The 18977-nt window shown below is 39.6% G+C and overlaps 1 protein-coding gene across 3 annotated transcripts; it reads right to left on the reverse strand.

The window, feature by feature from the left end:
• Positions 1 to 203: 203 nt before the first annotated feature.
• On the reverse strand, positions 204 to 17481 carry LOC126983177 (TRAF3-interacting protein 1-like). Of its 3 annotated transcripts, XM_050835754.1 has the most exons (17): positions 16057 to 17480; positions 15113 to 15282; positions 14505 to 14622; positions 13894 to 14006; positions 13479 to 13610; positions 12911 to 13144; positions 11658 to 11803; positions 11199 to 11313; positions 10367 to 10415; positions 9765 to 9923; positions 7999 to 8202; positions 7129 to 7372; positions 6476 to 6728; positions 6060 to 6236; positions 5762 to 5876; positions 4666 to 4774; positions 204 to 4076 (listed from the first exon to the last, which is right to left on the reverse strand). In XM_050835754.1, the coding sequence occupies exons 2-17, from the start codon at positions 15245 to 15247 to the stop codon at positions 3917 to 3919; spliced, it is 2463 nt and encodes an 820-aa protein (XP_050691711.1). In that variant the 5' UTR covers positions 15248 to 15282; positions 16057 to 17480; the 3' UTR covers positions 204 to 3916. The 3 variants fall into 3 exon arrangements, with proteins under 3 accessions (XP_050691711.1, XP_050691834.1, XP_050691783.1); XM_050835877.1 differs by lacking the exon at positions 12911 to 13144 and having other exon boundaries at positions 16057 to 17481; XM_050835826.1 differs by lacking the exon at positions 9765 to 9923 and having other exon boundaries at positions 16057 to 17470.
• Positions 17482 to 18977: the final 1496 nt, after the last annotated feature.

Raw genomic sequence — 18977 nt, forward strand, 5'->3', positions numbered from 1 at the left:
AAGGATAGACACACTTGGACAAGGATGTGTGTTGAGGACGGTGGAATTACTTATAATCGCCACTAATCTGGTGTTGGCTCTAGCTGTGGCTTCAACTGTCATCAGAATACCCAAATCTTTCTGCAGTGATGATTTCTAGACTCAACAAATTTAGCAGGCATATGTATTCATCGATGCAGGAACAAGATGGAATGGGGCCGGGTGATGTACGTCTGTCAACTCTTCACTGTGGATCCTTTATTGAGCATAAAAGGTTACATCTTGGCAGAAACTATTCGGTATCTATGCCAGATAACATACTCTTTTGCATATGTGTACTACTCTATTTAACTGACAAAATATGACTGAGGTGTATTTTATTTCAACATTCATTCAGTAATCACATTGTACAGGTATCTATACAGTAACAAGGTGGACGCTAACAAACACTTTGACGTAACACCTTCAACCCGGCCAAGCCTGGATCATGTACAGGAGATAAAGATTTGAAAAGTTGCGTAAGTGTGCTGAGGGTAAATGGGGGGGAATCACACACACACACACACACAAAAAAAAAAAGTATGCAAAGAGGGATATGATAAGGTCAGATTATGAAAACTTTGTGTACATTAAGCCACTGTTACAACCACCCAATCCTAAACCTTCCATTATTACTGCAGAATATCACATTAAAAAAAAAATCATACAGGAGGTCTTAATGACTTCTGCACTTACTACAACCTTGAGTATAACTAGCTATGTTGTTGCTTTGGTGCCCATAAACCAACATATTGGCTGATTGCCAAGCTCCACATTAAACTTGATGCTTTTCCTGTCATGTCTATCTTCACTGCTACACACTTTGGCTTTAGAAAGTTGCCCACTACATAAGATCTGATCTCTTCCCAGAACTAGACACCTTGAGCTTTAAAACTTATCCTACGCACACACACAACTCTGCACCATGAGTATGCCATGAAAAAGCCTATTCAATGAACCTCATAAGGAATGGGGTCTGTGTAACCAACCAAAACATTTTATGAGGAAGAGCAATAAAATTTTCCCCTATTTATTATCAACATTTTCTCCTCTTCATGAACAAAGAGAAAACATAAAAGAAAAAAGATTCTGATTCTCATTAAGAATTAAACCTCAATAATAATAATAATAATAATAATAATAATAATAATGGTATTAATATGGCATTTTAAAATAGATACACAGATGTATAATTCTATCCAATAAAACATTTATATAGTAGTCAATAAATAATTCTGATTATGACATAGCATCATTTTGTCACATAAACCCACTTAAAAGTAAAGGGAGGCTACTTATTATACTCCTTTTGTTTGCATATCAGGACATTAGATTAACAATAACTGCATTAACATCAACAGTCTCAACAGGACTGGTCTCCCTTTCTCTTTCATGCACGCACGTATGGACGGAAGGACGCATGCATGCACACATGCACACGCGTGCACACACACACACACACACACACACACGTATGCTTACCATACACCCCAAATGGTCAATGCTTCTCATTCCTCACAGCAATCAAACTGTACCATGACAACACCATGCTGACAGAATTATCTTCATCAGCATATTTAGACTGAAAATACACAGTTGGAATGAAGTATATATAGAAGGCTACACTAGTGCTGTACCTTTAAATAAGAAACATTTATATCATACGAGTACATTGTCTATTTCTACATAAGTCTGGTCCTGTTAATTGAGTCCCTCACAAAGTAATGGAAAAAATTATCATGGTACTGCTAACCATGAGCATATAGTTGTGTGGATGTGTTTCCTATGTAAGTGTTCCTTGTTGTTGGGAGGGTACCAGCACCAGGTGGCAGCCCTGCAGGTGGTACAGGCTCCATTACTGCCTGAAAGTTCCTGGCTCTTGGCCCTCCACACTCACAAGTTACAACTGGACAATAAAGAAAGCTTACACTCTAGACTACTTTTTGATGGCCAGTCATGATGATAAGGAAGCTAAAAATAATTATCAGTAATCAGACTATTTCACTTTTTCAGCTACTATTAAAAATCAAATCCATGTGGTCCCTGGTAAAGTGCAATGACACATGCAATGTGTTGGGGAGAAACAAACATGCACACCACACTTCTGCGTTATAATAATAACAATGACAATTCTCTATGAGAAAACTGCCAATGTGCAGTAATGCACAAACTGTTGACAATATGTGTATATGTGTGCATGTGTTTATTGAGTAAGTATTAAAAAGTACTTTTCTTCAGTGATCAAACTCAAATAAGTGACAATGTTATGGTTGCTTGACAAAATTCTGTTACTAGAGCTGATGAAAATTCAAACTGAAACTCATTTCAATAAAGATCCTGAAGAAAATGCCAGTTTCATGACTTTGTAATTTTCTTCAAGGTCTTAAATGCCATGTCTCAAGAATGTAATATTGTGTAAAGAGAAATATGCTGCCAGAAGTGTTCCTGTTAGTCATTCAAGTATTAACTGCACACGAGGCAACACCATACAGAAATAACTAGGGAAATGACATCACTTCTTACACATACATGTACACACAAAAGAAAGCTCCAGAATACTCATTATTAACACAGTATAAATAATGCATTAGTCTCATTTCACTCTTACAGACTTCTGCAAAGCACAGATCTCACTGACAGCAGTAATGGAATGAAATTTGAGGACCATTCCTGGAATTACAGAGCATCATTGACTAGGATTAATGCTATGGAGGTAAGTATGAGGCCAGCCTAACCTTACACTGGGCACTGCTGACTAGAATCAATGCTGTGGAGGCAACTCAACAGAATATGCTTGAGGATGCAGACACAAAGTAATTACAAGCAGCCCTAAAATAGGATATTATGTGTTTTGTTCCATCGTGTGTGCAGCAACCTGAGAAACTGGACGGCTTGTGGACAATGGATGAGGCACTTATTCAATGGGAGGGAGAGTAAGGCTCACTCAGAGGAATATGTACAAATATGTGTGGGAAAGGACGACTCTGGCAAAATCAACTTGAGCCATTTTGTAATTATCTAAGCAAAATACAGAGTACATCCCAAAAAAATTTAATTATGAAAAAAAAAAAAAAAAAAAAAAAATCACGCACAATTCTTAACTTTGCTGTATAGATTTCTTTTGTATTTGAGACTCGTTGTACTAAATCCAGCCTTAAAATTAACCTTCCAAAACTATGTCATATACATTTTGTTCCCCTAAATATTTCCCAAGACCTCCACAAAATATCTGCAGTAGTTAACTTTATCTGTGTGTTTGTGTTTGTGTGTGTATTTACCTAGTTGTAATTTTACAGGGCCTGGGCTTACGCTCGTGTGGTCCCGTCTCCATATCTATACTTGTACAGTTTTTCCTTAAAGTTGTGCACACTCTTCGCCGATACTACATCCTCACTTAGTCTGTTCCAAACCTCTATGCTTCTTTGCGGGAAGCTATATATTTTTATGTCTCTCAAACATCTTAATTTTCTCAATTTTTTTACTGTGTCCTCGTGTGTTGCTGGTGTTTCTTACTTCACTTAGTAGCAACTCCTCGTTATCTACTTCTTCCATTTTATTCCACAATTTATAACTTTGTATTAAGTAGGTCTCCCCTTTCTCTTCTTTGTTCCAGTGTTGGCAGGTTCATTTCCTTTAACCCTTCTTCTCGTGACAATCCCTTCAGTTCTGGAACCATCTTCGTTGCCATCCTTTGTATTCTTTCTAGTTTTTTCATGTGTTTCTTCTTATGGCGAGACCACATAGTGTGTGTGTGTGTGTGTGTGTGTGTGTGTGTGCACAAGTAGCTGTACACAGTCACATGACTAGTATAATTTTCTTGTATATATTTAGTTAACATATGTAACACAGTAAGTCATTTTACAACATTTTACATTGGCTATAAAATTATGCTAAATATTCATACATTTAGGTTGATGCCAGCCATTAAGCGAGATATCTTTTCATTGTTCCTCAGGATGTTGGACTTGACGGCCGACAGCTTGTCACGTTGGTCTTGCACTGCTGTCTCAAGTTCTGTCAGCTGATACCCCAAAGGCTCAAGCGCTTGCTCTGTAGCACTGCAAAATTAATAATAAATAAATAAATACACAAATATAACTTGTAGCATGGAGTTTGGTTGTAAAATCAATGTTTGGTGTAATTGAATTTTCCAACAACAATCAATAACCAGTCAATGAATCAATGGGAGTATATGCTGTGGGGTGCACTGCCTCATCCATACTACGACACCATCCTTGGGGGTTCCTTAGAGCATCTCTCCATGTAGGCGCCCTTCTCATAATTGCAGAATTCATTGACTTGTTCTAGCCACAAGATTTTTTAAAATCCCCTTTAACTCCTCTACTTAGGGTTCTCTTACAGAAATAATTCAGTAAGCAAGGTCAACTTCTAAATAGCATTGGACTTCACAGACCATGCAGATAATATATAGTTCTCAATTTAGTCTCATGGTTGGTTAGACACAAAGTCATTCCAGCAATGTCCCATGATTCTGCGGGTATTGCATGGTGCATTGGAAGTATATTATAATGTGCATGCATGAAGTTTGGGATGTAAGTTTTAAATGACTATTAATCTATTTGTAAACACATACAAAAAAAGTACAAAGCAAAGTAGAGCCTTAGAGAAACAACATTACAGTCTCACCTCTGCTCCTTTTTGAGGGTCTGGACAAGAAGTTTATTCTCATTCTGCCAAGTCTCAAGTTCCTTATGCATAGAGTCTAGATCTTCTTGAAGATAATCTAACATTTTAGCTGAAAATATATATATGACATACAGTTAGATAACCTGAAAAAATTATGTTTACTTTTACTAAATATTAGAAAGCAATCAAAATCACTCATTTAGATATAAATAATCTAAATGTATTTGTCGAGGATTTAACTCCAGGCAATCATTGGTGCACAAGTGAAAGGGTTCACTGCAAACACCACCAAATGCCTCAGTCCAAAAGTGCTTTATGGCAAACATGGAGCTGGAGGATTGTCCAATTCTCAGATTCAGTGCTTGCCCATTTCTGTCTCTACAATAACCCCCACAACTAACTTGCCATACGAGGAAAGACTCAAACAGTTAAACTTGCATTCTCTAGAAAGGCGAAGGGTGCGTGGAGACATGATCGAGGTTTATAAATGGATGAAGGGCTTTATTAAGGGAGACATTCATAAGGTTTTGTTGGTAAGAGAACCGGGTAGGACACGAAGTAATGGGTTTAAACTGGATAAATTCAGATTCAACAGGGACATAGGCAAAAATTGGTTTACTAACAGGGTGGTGGATGAGTGGAATAGGCTTAGCAGTCATGTGGTGAGTGCCAATACAATTGTCACATTCAAAAATAGATTAGATAAATTCATGAACAGCGATATTAGGTGGGGTTAGATACACAGGAGCTACACGGGAGCTTAGGTTCAAAGGAGCTGCCTCGTACAGGCCTACTGGCCTCTTGCAGACTCCTATGTTCTTATGTTCTTATGTTCTTAACTATGCAATCCAGTTTATATGTTTTATTACTTTTTGATCATAAGGAAAACATATTGCCACTATCAATTCCTTCAGTATCTCTTCATCTGAGAAGCAAAATGGCACTCTTTCTGTTCATTATGTCAGTGTGTTTTCATATGACAAATTATTCTGGACCAACACTCCCCAGTCCTTCTCCTCCTTCCTTTTCGTTATACATCCATTTCCTACTAAACAGATCAGTGATGGACTCCTGATGCTGTTACCCAAGGACCTACCGAGAGGGTTGACAGATCTTGTGATGGACTGGATGGATGAACTCAGTTTCTGTACATCTTTCTGGATCAATTCTCTTTCCTTCTTACGGTTTGCATCACTCAGCAGGGTCTGTTCCTGTGCAGGGGTAGAAAAAGATGCTGGAGTCTTCATATCACACATCAGATGCTCTCTCATTAAAGTCTCCTTCCTGCCCTGACTCTGGATGACACTCGTTTGAGAATTAGTGAAACTGGCCAAATTAACATCATTAAACCTTTTATTGCAGCCCATTGCTCATGACCTGAGCTAAACACTTACTATGGGGACTCTTCTGTGTCCTGGTGTCTCTGGAGAGAAGGCATTACGACGGCCATCCTCCATCTCCTTCTTGGTCTCCAGGATCTGTGCCACCAACAGGCCAGCACCCTGACCATCCTCACCCACAGCAGCAGCAGCAGCCGCAGCACCACTTGCAGCAGCTGCATCCAGGGGCGGCTGAAAGAAACAGAACAGTTATGAGGTATTCAGTAGCAGAGGGAGATTTCCTGCCATGCAGGTTATATTAGGAAGCAATATTTTGACTTTTCCTACAAATTGAGCTTGGATGAAACCTCAAATTGCAACAGGAAGTAGGGGTAAAAATCGTCAGAAAAAATTAACATGATCTCCCATGATTGGGGATGGAGTAAGCAGTCTCTGAAATGCTGAATAGTTCCCAGATCTCCTTCACTCACTGCATCATCTTCCACTGCCACTGCAGGCTTGGATTCTTCCACCGTGAAGTTGTCGTCGTCGTCATCACTATCGGCCTCACCAGAGAGCAGGATTACATTGGCCACAGGCTTGGCAGTGCCAGGCCGCTGTATCTCCTCCTTGGGCACCTCCCGACGCTCCCTGACGCGGGGTGGAGCTGGCCGGGCGCTGGGCGGCCGAGCTGAGCGGCGGCCGGTGCGTGGCCTTGCAGAGCCATCCCTTGCAGGTGGTTCTCTGCAGCACAAGACAATGGCACACTGATGATGGAGGTGTTACAGCTAAAGAGTGGTGTCAAAGGGTCATAACATTTCTTTTCTATCAATGCCTTCTTTTTATCAAGTTCATTATATTTTTTTCTTCCTCTTTCTTAAAAAAATGGCACCAATATCAGCATAAATATATTCTATGTGGACAAAAAGGCAAGAATGTACAGGCCTTCATTGAGCAAATATATGGTTCAATAAACTTAACACATGGAAAGCTAACTTTACATGATATCATATACACTTGAAAAGTCAGAGAAGAAACACTCACCAGCTCCCCCACAAACAAATCAATGACCTTCATAAAGCATGACAAAACAAATAGAGAGGTAGAAAAGCATGGAGTAAAGACAACCTTGGCAGACACAAACCTGAACTGACTTCCTGAGGCCTCCGCTTCTGGCTGTGCTAGTGCAGGCGTGTCCCCGTCCTCGCCCCCAAACGGCTCCAAGGCTCTGAGGGGCTGCGGGCCTGCTTTGGGGGCGGGGGTGGGGGCGGCAGGTGGTGGGGCTGCCTCCTGCTGCTGCTCCTTGGCTGGGTGTTTGGGTGACTCCAGGGACCCAACACCTGAGTCTGGGGGCTCTGACCGCGTCACGTCCACGCCTTGAAGCTGGTCTGTTTAGGGAGGCGGGGAATGGGTTTGTACCGCTAATGGCTTTTTAAACATTATCTTATTATTAATTTAGGACACTGATTACTGAATGGGTATGCTGCTGAACTTTACTTATCTTTTTATTAATTTAGGACACTGATTACTGAATGGGTATGCTGCTGAACTTTACTTATCTTTTTATTAATTTAGGACACTGATTACTGAATGGGTATGCTGCTGAACTTTACTTATCTTATTATTAATTTAGGACACTGATTACTGAATGGGTATGCTGCTGAACTTTACTTATCTTTTTATTGATTTAGGACACTGATTACTGAACGGGTATGCTGTTGAACTTTACTTATCTTTTTATTGATTTAGGACACTGATTACTGAATGGGTATGCTATTGAACTTTACAATTTATTTTTTCTCTAATTTTGAAGACATGTATTACTATTATTATTACTATTGTTATTGAGATCCATGAAAGGGAATCAAGGGAAAATAAAGAACTTATATAGACCCAAGTGATGTAAAGTGTAAGGTGCAATGTTTTTTATTAACTCAACATCGAGGCATCAAGAATATGCTAACAGTGAGAAAATATTGACGGGAGATGAAAAGACTACAACACAAATTACTACCATTATGTGGATCCATGGCCTTGAGAATGGCTGGGTCAATATTGTTGTTGTTGGAGGGGGAGCCGGGCATGTCGGGCTGCTCCTGCTCCTGCTCCTGCTCCTCGCCTCCCCCCATGGCCGGGAGCTCCCCTTCCAGCTCTGCATTAATCATGGACGACGGGCCGTTTGTCATCTCCAGCTCATCTTCAGCTGCTGTCCTGGACCCTGAGTGCATACCATCATGTTATATTTTATAGTGAATGCATGAAAGGAATGAATAACTAAATGAATAATACAGTAAATGAATAAAACTCGAGATAGGTGGGACTCCCTCATACCTAAATGAATGATTGAACAGAAGAGAAGCATGTGAACATGACTATACCACTTCTGTTTTTCATTAATATTTGATTGCATAAGTCATTAAGAAAAGAGTTCATACTGGAATCAAAGGTCATTCCCAGAATACTACATTTTTCAGCAAGGCCCTCAAGAGTGTGTGAAGGAAGGGCAAATCAGCATTCCTCGAGTTGTCAAGAAGCCTTTTCTCTGCCATGAGATCTCCACAGACTACCACTGAATCTTCTTGTTTCTGAATGGATTCCTAAAATAAACTTGTTTAATTATGACCTCAATATCAAAGAACTTTTCAAACCAAATATGTAATGTGTAGCTGAATATAACACAGTATAATCATGTTCATTCAGAAATTGTCACAGTTGTAACTGCATGTCATTTCTGCACCTTAACTTAGCTTTTCCACCATTCATAACAGTGATTTCCTCCACTGAATGTGACACATGCAGCACAGTACACAACACCTGAAAAAAACATTTCACAGTGCAGTAAAATCAGTGAGGACTGGAGTCTGTCCTCTATGAACACAGAATTGGTGGCAATCACACTAACACAACACAATTGTTATAGGGTTCATATTTGTTTTAAGGTGCGTGGCACAAGTAGATGTGGAGTAATGTACGTATACATCTTTACACAAGGTTATACAAGGTTTAAGTCAAAGTTAGCGTTAACATCAAGAGCACCACATACGCAGCACACACTAGGCAGCCACAGCAGCTAACTGAACTCTGTGCAGCAGACCTGTCACCAGAGGACCAAAACAAAGACACAGAGCCCTGGTAAGAAAACTAATACACTGCTGTCACATGTTGCAAATTAAAAGGAATACTTAAGCATATCAAAAGGCATACTTAAGCATATCAAAAGGCATACTTAAGCATATCAAAAGGCATACTTAAGCATATCAAAAGGCATACTTGAGCACATTACTCTGCTCAAGGGAACATTCTTGTGTTCTGGACTGTGCTCACTTCACACACACATAGGATGAAGGAGGACGATGTGTAAGCTGGCTGTGTCTTTATTGTTATGTATTTTTTTCTTCATTTATTAATGTTCCTGGAATGTCAGTTTTCTTTAAGTGTGAGTGGATCACAGGACAGCTTCTTGACATGCCACAAGCCATCACAGGTGCTCCACAAAGCAAAGTGATGAGAGACAGGCTGGGAACATTTGTTTGGATATGCCAGGCCAGGGATACAGTTGGGAAGGCAACTTTTTTTTGCTGGTGTAATTTTGATTTTGTGCATGAGGGTTGCTGAGGAGAATAAAAAATTGATCCACAAAAGAATTGTGGACAATGGAGTTGGAAAGAAACAAATAGGCAAAAATCAGGGATTAATATCTCAGGATTGACCGGACTATAGCAGGCAAATCCTGAGGGTAATATTCTCAGCCTGGCGGTGGATGAGTGGCAGTGAGGGTACCTTCAGGGTCCAAAGGAGCTGAAGGAAGAGGCTCCTGTTCCTCTTCCAGGGGGGCCAGAGCCTCCTCAGTAAGAGCCTCAGCCTCCTCAGTAGGAGCCTCTGGGATTATTATTCCTTCATCTATTTCCTCCCCTATTGCCTCTGCCTCTCCATTACCATCTACATGATGAGGTGAATGACTTTATGAGACTGTTAGGAGGCAGCATGACTTACCACAAGACACACAGCATGAGATAATCAGGCTTAGAAAACTATGTAAATTATAGTTACTAGTCAAAAATGTAGTATGAGAAAAATAAAGCAATGCAACCTCTTCATTTTAAGGTCATTAGTTAACTATACTATGGCAATCACTATGTACAAGCAGCATAATGAAATATGCACATTACCAAAGCTGAAACTGCAAAAGCATTCTTGTCTCAAAAAGACAGCATATGAAAAATCATGACTAGAAATAGCAAGAGATAAAGAAGAGCTTATGGACAAAGCGTGCTGCCGGATCATGGATTCCTGAATTCCTATGGTAATGGTACATGTACATATTTGCAAACAGTGACTTATGAAAGACACTGAAATGAACATGGCATGATTGCTGTGCTTACCATGCCTGGCACTAGGAGGCCTAGAGGGACCCCGTTTGGGGGTTGACACCTGGAAAAGAGAAATGATGGAGTTAACCAGTCATGTTTAAACAGCTGCTACAATTTTGAATGTTCAACCTTCCTAGAGTACCAACACACAGAATGCTTGAATTGTTAGACAATACATTATCTACGTCACATGGTTACAGAATAATACACTGGACCTGTTAAAATGACTTAAGATAATCTAGTCAGTAATGTTACAGTAGGAGAATAACTTGCTCCTTGCCATCACAAAATGGCATGTGTCAACAGTGGGTGGCACTCAAGCAAGAGTGTTGACAACTAAGGAATGAGTGAAGTATATGTATCAATTCATGTGCATCCCTGTGGGTGTAATAAACAGGTATATTGCACACACATGGATTTCTACTGAACTACAGCACATAAGACACTGCAGAGCATATACTTTGAAAGCTCTTATTAATCTAGTGCTCTCATGAAAACAGTGCCGATGTAATAATGATTTGGATAATAACAATCCAAAAATATTGCATCCATCAGCAAATGGTGGGAAATAAATGGTCTAACCCTGTTCAGAACGCAGGGTCCACAGCCACTTGTGTGGGCTTGATGTATATTGTATTTTAATACTGATGGATTGTATACCAATAGCAAAACTGTGCTTTAATTCTATAAATGAAATGGCAATATAGCCAACTAAGTGGCAATATAATCAATCTTAACTTTCATGTCTCATACAACTATGCACATCTATGTGAATCAAAAGAGAAAAAAACATTGTCAAGGAATCCACTATTGAGAGGTACAAAATCTCTATGATAAGTGTTACCATCTCCTCAGGGGAGGCATGTCCATTAGTGAGAAGTTCCTCCGCTCCAATCACTTCATGTGGCGGAGAGTTTTCCTTCCCAGACTCCTTCGCTTGGTTCATCCGACTCGCAGGCCTGAAAACACGATGAGTGGCATTAAACTTTCTACAACATTAAAGATGACAAGTGCCGGGAAACATCAGCTTTACCCAGCTTCTTATTGAGCTAAAACGAATGGCTAAATATTACTATAAGCAGCTGGGGTGACGGGACAAGAAACAAACAAAATGAAGGCCAACTTCATGCTTGCGTAATATACCATTCACAACACAAATGCATTAACTTTTCACTTTCCCTTAAAAACAAGAGTTACTGAAAGGTACCCCTCATAGACCAACTTCTTATGAGTAACTAGAGAGCTCAGCAACATATTAGTATTGTCAGAATGTGATAAGCAATAGACTCCTCCTGTGATGTACCTGGACTTGGTAGACTTTCCTTTTTCTTTGGCTGTACTCTTCTGTTTCTTCTCCTTGCCTTCCTTCTCCTTACCCTTGCTGCCAGCGTCCTCCTTGGTCCTGGGCTTTTTGGTAGCCTTCTCCTTCTCATCTTTACTCTTTGAAGTCTGGAATGGTTAGATAGGCATTGTAAAATACAGTCTACCAAACATTAACACTTCTTTATGGGGTTTAGTACTTATTTGGTGCAAAGTGACATTACAAGGGCAGTGTGCAGAGCAGTGTTTATATGTGGTGTGAATACCTTATTAACAGAGGAATAGACGTTGATACAGATTGGGGAACTATTTCATTATGATTATTTATACAGCCACCACCACCACCACCACTACAACTACTACTGTCACAACAATGAATAGTAATATAATATCACCATCATTTCTACAGCTGCTGCTCCTACTACTTCAACTACTACTACTACTACTGCTGATACTACTACTACTACTTCTACTACTGCTACTGTCAGTGCCAAAATGAAGAACAAAAAAGCTGTGCAGTATTAAATGGTGAGCAATATCAGGGTGGAAGGGAGACAACAGAAAATTGAATAAAACATAAAAAGCGTAGCACAGAGAACTAGTTTCAAAAGTACAGGAACATCTATCAAAAGGGATGGCGCAGTGATCTATATACGCACACCCATGACTCAAGACAAATATATACACGGACATATTTACATTGCGCATTCCCATATCCCAATAGGGTAGGTTTGCCAATTTGTACAAACCCTTCCAATTATTTCATGCTAATATCAGGAAAAAACTGCACTGGAGAGTAGAGTTGAGCTACAAAAATGCACTACTTTCAAAATAGAGAAATAAAGGCAATCAGTTTTCATTTTAACCACAGTTCACTTTTATACTAAAGATCAATTTCCCACGGTAGCAATTTACACGATTGGAATGGCGCTTAGTACAGGTTGGCTGCCATACCCAAAACATGGACCAAGACATTAGTAGGTGTGCATTTCTGTGAGGGATCAGTGAATGTGTGTAATACCAGGAAGACTCTGTTAATAAGCCATAATGTGTCTGCCCTATCACATCTGCAGCAGTAAGTGTTATGCATAAAACTTATATGATAGGGAAGACACATCACGGCTTAACATGATACTCCTGGCATTACACGTGTATACGGCACAGATATGCTCTTGGTAGCCTTGCACAGTGAGCTCCAGCCTGGCACACATAAGACACACATCCTCCCTAAGGTACCTTGACTGTGGAGCTTCTGTTGGCGGCTGCAGGTTTAGCGGGAGACTTAGCATTGGGGGCATTTTTGGCGGGGGCATTTTTGGCGGGGGCATTTTTGGCCGCAGCAGCGGGCTTTGCTGTGGTGGTGGTGGTGGTGCCTTTGGGATTAGGGGGAGGCTTATTGTCTTTGGCGGGAGTGCGGGGAGCTTTAGGGTCATCGGGTTTGTCTTTTAGGGGTTTATTATTTGTTGTTCCCTAGAAAGAAATAAAGGTATTATAGAAATAATCAATTTGTCATGCAAGCAAAGACACAAATAAAATAGCACTAAGAGTAATAAATTAAAAGGCTTATCATGCATTTAAAACAGCTGAAACTAACTTGGGAAACAAAAATCAGTGTATAGAAATAATGACTATGCTTTCTTAGAAGCACTTCACATTCTAAACTATATAAGCAAAATCTACCTTACAAGCAAGTAGAAAACAACCTGGCTAGCTATGACCTGGAGCTGACAGGCAGCCACATTAGCTATAAAATCCCTCTCTCAGATGGAGTTTGAAATAAATAGCAACCGAAGGAAAGCATTACCCCTTTCTTGGCCCTCTCTGGTCCCTTGGCAGACTTTTCCTTCTCCTTTGGCTTCTCAGCTTTCTTCTCAGACTTCTTTGTTTGAGGTTTGACTCCACTAAGGACTTGTGAAACAGCTTCTTTGGAGTCAACCTAAAACAGAAAAAAGATGAGAAGGCTGCAAGTAATATGAAAACACTTTCCTTCCCCCTCTCTGCTTTTTTTTTTTACCCTTTGTTGGAGTAATATTCTTCCAGAGGGGTTAGAATGATGAAATATTTTAATGTTCCTTCACCATTAACACTATTATCTTATTTTTACTCCTTCAAACAACAATTTTACAGCCATCTTCAATAAAACACAGATTTGATAAGTAGCACCAGTGTGGCACTTTGACCTCAAACAGTTCTGTGCCCTCGACTAATGCTTTCCTTACATTTTTTTCCACAGCTTTCCCCAGGGCCTGCAGCCACTCATTAGTCTTGTCCGGCTCATGGCCAGCCACTATCTTGCTGGGACGAACAGACAAGCTGTCTCCCGTCGCTAGGACTGAAAGGTTAGGTTTTGTTAATACTTGCTTCTAAGTGTATAGGAAAGTATATATCAAGGAAAAGTGAGTGTTTAGTTTCCGTCAGTGCTTGCTTCTACTGTTAAACACATAGGAAAGAAGTAAGACCAAAAAAGATTGAAAGTTAAGTTTCTGTTAGTGCTTGCTTCTAAACACTAATAAAAGTAGAGACCAAAAAAGACTGAATGGTTAGTTTCTGCTAGTGCTTACTACTATGCACACAAGAAAATAAAGACCAAAATGATGTTATAGACCCTTGCATACAGAAAACTATTTATATGACAGGTATACAGATATGGAGATAGATTAGATGAAGGAAGTAATAGATAAGTTAGATTAAACCTTTAGCAAGGAATATCACAAGAAAGAAGAAGAAGAAGAAGAAGAAGAAGAAGAAGAAGAAAAAGAAGAAGATGAAGAAGATGAAGAAGAATGAAAAAGAAAATGAGTATGACCAATAACACTTGGGGGTTCTTTACTTGTGGCATCGATACATTTCTGCAGGAACTCTATCTTGGCATCCTTGTCCTTGATGTTTTGCGCGCTGAGTTCTTCATCTGTGTAGAGGCCGGCAAGGAAGCCCGTCTCTGTTATCACCTGTCGGAGGAACGGCAGATGAAGTGTTAGGCAAAAAGAGTATTATAGGAATATATTCTCAACCTAATGTTTACTTAGGGCTGAAAACTTGAAGGGTATAAAATGATCTTCCGGTCTTTCAGTTGTTCTCTGGGTACTGAGCTCCAAAATAATATAGTGAATTAACTTAAATGGAGGAGGGAAGAAAACACATAAAGAAAAGTGGCAAAAGGACGAAATGAAAAAAAAAAAAGAAAAAAAAAAAAAAATGAAGGGTGTAAGTATGTAATATATAAAACCCATCCTGAACATAGACCAAGTGAAAATATCAATACAACTCTCCCACCAAAATTGACCATCTCTTCCGGCGACTTATTCTGTTTTCTTTTGCTGGATGAGTGCTTAATGGGCTTTTTTGTTTTGTCTTCCCTTTTTTCCCACTTGAGCTCCCTCCGTTACTGTGAATAAGAAAGAAAAAAAAAATCCCAGCAATCAATGTCTTCCGTCTCACCGCGTTGATCACATCATGGAGGAAGCGGAAGGGTGGCTTGCTGAGGAGCTTGTCAGTGAGTGGCGGCTTCTTGATGAACCGGCCTAGCTCCGCCTGTGTCTTCTTCAGGACCTCCGGGGCCACTGAGACGCTCATCCTCCTCCTCTGCCGTCAACTTGCTGCTGCACCACCTAAAACAGAAATTAAATAAAATACATAAAAAAGGTCCATACAATAACTGAGATAGATCACACTCTACAACCTTCACATACATAGTAACATAAAGTAAGTGTCCTATGCATTGTAAAAGCCATAGTTTAGATAAGTGAGGAGGCCGTCAATTTGCTGCTGCACTGCCTACAACGTAAATCAAATCAAATATAAAAAATGTCCATGCGATAACTGAGATAGATCACACCCCACAACCTTCACATACATAGTAACATAAGGTAAGTGTCCTATGCAGTCTAATACATAACTAAATTAAGAGGTAGAAAATGGCAATAGTAAAGTGTCAAAAGATGGGAGTTATTTAGCTTATTCGGGTGTAATTCTTGAGTAACGTTGTCTATTTGGGTGTAATTCTAGAGTAGTACCAAAGAAATGTACCCTAATTAAGATAAAAAAATGCTGATAGTAAAAGGTCAAGATATGGAGTTACTTAGCTTACTCGGGTGTAATTCTAGAGTAACTTTGTCCATTTGGGTGTAATTCTAGAGTAGTACCAAAGAAATGTACCCTAATTAAGATAAAAAAACGCTGATAGTAAAAGGTCAAGATATGGTGTTACTTAGCTTACTCGGGTGTAATTCTAGAGTAACTTTGTCTATTTGGGTGTAATTCTAGAGTAGTACCAAAGAAACGTACCCTAATTAAGATATAAAAAATGTTGATAGTAAAAGGCCAAGATATGGTGTTACTTAGCTTACTCGGGTGTAATTCTAGAGTAAAACCATCAAACCTACCTTAATTAAGAAGTCACCACAGGCACGCTCCTCGCCATAACTTCCTTAGCACGGTAATCTCATGTAGTCACTGGCACTCCTGGCCGCTTCATGTTGCAACCTTGTCTTCAACATTAAGGACACATGTCTCTCACTGTCCTTACTGGCTGTGGCTTTATTATGAGGCTTTTTCTAATTACTATGACCTCCACTTGTGTCTTGTGTGTGAACCATTGCTTAGTGTGTGTGTGTGTGTGTGTTTTCCTCTTTTTGGTAGTGGTCTTGTTCTCTTCACACGTAATAATCTTTAGCTGGGAATCTCTTCTTTTGTAGGTTTCTGAGGGTTTGTATCACTTCTTGGATCTTTACACTTTTGATCTCCTTTCCTGTCTTTAATAATTCTTCTATCTTCGTTTCCAGCTTCCCATCAAGAGTAATTTCATATTGTCTTCCTTCTTTTTCTTCTTCTATTGACCTGTATTGCTTTGTATCGCTTCCTAGGTCCTCCTCCTCTTGGCCTTCTTTTCTGCTTATTCACACACTTTGCTTTTCAATGGCGTTAGACTATCTTTCCTTCTCTCTTTTCCTATGATCTGTGCTCCTTATTTTTCTTTTGTTGGTCTGTATCGCTTCGTAGGTCCTCTCTTCTGCTTATTCACACATGCTGCTTTTCAATGGCGTTACAGTATCTTAATTTATTTCATTCTCTCTTGTCCTATGATCTGTGATACTCCTTTTTCTTCTGTTGGCCTGTATCGCTTCATAGGTCCACCTCTTTTTGGTCCTCTTCAACTTATTTCACATATACTGCTCTTCAATGGCGGTACACTATCTTTCCTTCTCTCTTTCCTAATTATTTGTGATACTTCTCTTTCTTCTTTTGACTCGTATCGCTTTCTAGGTCCTCCTCCTCTTAGTCCTCTCTTCTGCTTATTCACACATACTACTCTTAAACGGCGTTATACTATCTATCTTTCCTTCGTTCCTCCTCTCTCGTCTCCTCCAACGATTCGTGTTACTTGGAAATCTCAGGCAGGTTTGTTTTGGCATGCATCGAGGCCACAACACGTTCTCAACACGTTACAGATCGGACACCGGAAACAAAAGAACAGCCGTCGAGATCCCGTATTCTCAACATGCATTTCCCTGAGGCCTCAAAGGAGATAATTCGGTTTCTCATGAATGTTTTCCTAGGTTCATGGTGCAGAAGCGTTGTCCAACTATCACTAGGCTCATAAAACTACCCATGGGAATGTCCACCACCTCGATGAAAGCCTCGTTAAATGTGGGTGTGAGGGTCCCAGGTATGTCCCTCCACGCACAGGTTCTGAACACGATGTATACACGTCGCGGATCCTCTACACGACACACTCCTGAAACTCTCCTGGTGGGTCCTCCTCCCTATGATGACGGGTTACCATGGAGACAGACCAACAACAAATACTTGTCAAAATGTGTTGTAACCCCATCGGCCCAGTTCATAATTCATGCTCTCTGCTTCGTACCCACATGACAGATGGCTGGATATAGGAGATGGATTTTAAGCATATATATAATACACTATGGTATATTCTTGTGCTTAAAATCATCATGGGGAGCAGATCGAGGAGTCCCGCGCACAGTATATAGTTGCTCCGCGGTCTTCGGTGATATTCCATATAATTAGGATCTGTAGGTTCATATATATAAGTCTTCTTTGGTTCTGTAGTTGCATGTAGTTTGTCCGTGCTTTGTAGGGGATTATTGAAAATAGGTGACCTTCACAGAAATGGGTTATATAGGCTACCGCAATTACCATATCCTACTATTGATGAGGTTTATAGACAGTTTCTTCTTCAATGTGTCACTTACAGTTTGAATATATTATAGTTGTCTGGATACTCATATTTCCTTCCTTACCTTTAAATTGAGGGCATGTTTCGGGGCACCATTTTTTTTTCTTTTTCCATATGCTGAATTAGCTATCTCTTTTTTTTTCTTTTTTCTTTTTTGCCTATATGATGATCTGTGATGCTGTAAAGTTGTTTATGTATAATGTACTTTATGGGACATATGGTAATTAAAGTAACATGTTTGGGCTTTTAATATGGTTGAAACAATTGGCAATGGTTTAAAAAATATCAAGCAATTCATTTGACTCGCCTGCTTCTGTGGCCATACTCAATGTTAAAAAAAAAAATTATCAATGGCGTGTTTCGAAGTAATATTTATCATCAATGAGTCCTCCTAAGTTGTTGTCTTTATTCTGTTGGTTATCTGAATATCTTTTGATTGATTGATTGATTGATTGATTGATGGTTAATTGTTGCAGAGTTACACAGCAAAAGATCGAGGAGGGAGGAACCTGCCATCCCAAGTCTGTCCCATCCCCAAGGCAATACACAGTGTGATTGTACAACTGTTGATATTGTTTGATATGGTTTGTCTTCCAGGGCGCGTGTTAACACGTCACTCTTTATAGTAGGGGAAGGTGGGGCAAAACGGCACCCTTTAGATTCCACTCCAGATTTTGCAGCAATTTTGTACAATATATTCAGAGATGGTTGGTGTTTTTGCAATCTTTATTCATCATTAAACAAAATAAACTCTCTTTGGAAGAACTACGTAGGATTCTTTACTCATAAGAATAAAAAAATAAAATAGCCACAAGTGGGCCATTTTGTACAATGGGTGGGGCAATATGGCCCTCATATGCATATGCTTGGTAACATGCCAAAACATACGTTTTGATAGAGAATCACACTAGAAAGATTACTTATCAAAACTAAAATAATCTAGTTCTTATTCCATTTGAAAATAATTGCTCTTAGGCTCAGTAGCATGAAAAACAATGAATTCTTATAAACTACTCACAAATGAAAAGTGATAATATACCTTCCTGAACATAAAAGTTGTGATCCCTTACAAAAATAAATGATCTGTGGCTCAATAGCATGAACACC

Source organism: Eriocheir sinensis, chromosome 1 (assembly GCF_024679095.1).
Source record: "Eriocheir sinensis breed Jianghai 21 chromosome 1, ASM2467909v1, whole genome shotgun sequence".
Classification (NCBI taxonomy): domain Eukaryota; kingdom Metazoa; phylum Arthropoda; class Malacostraca; order Decapoda; family Varunidae; genus Eriocheir; species Eriocheir sinensis.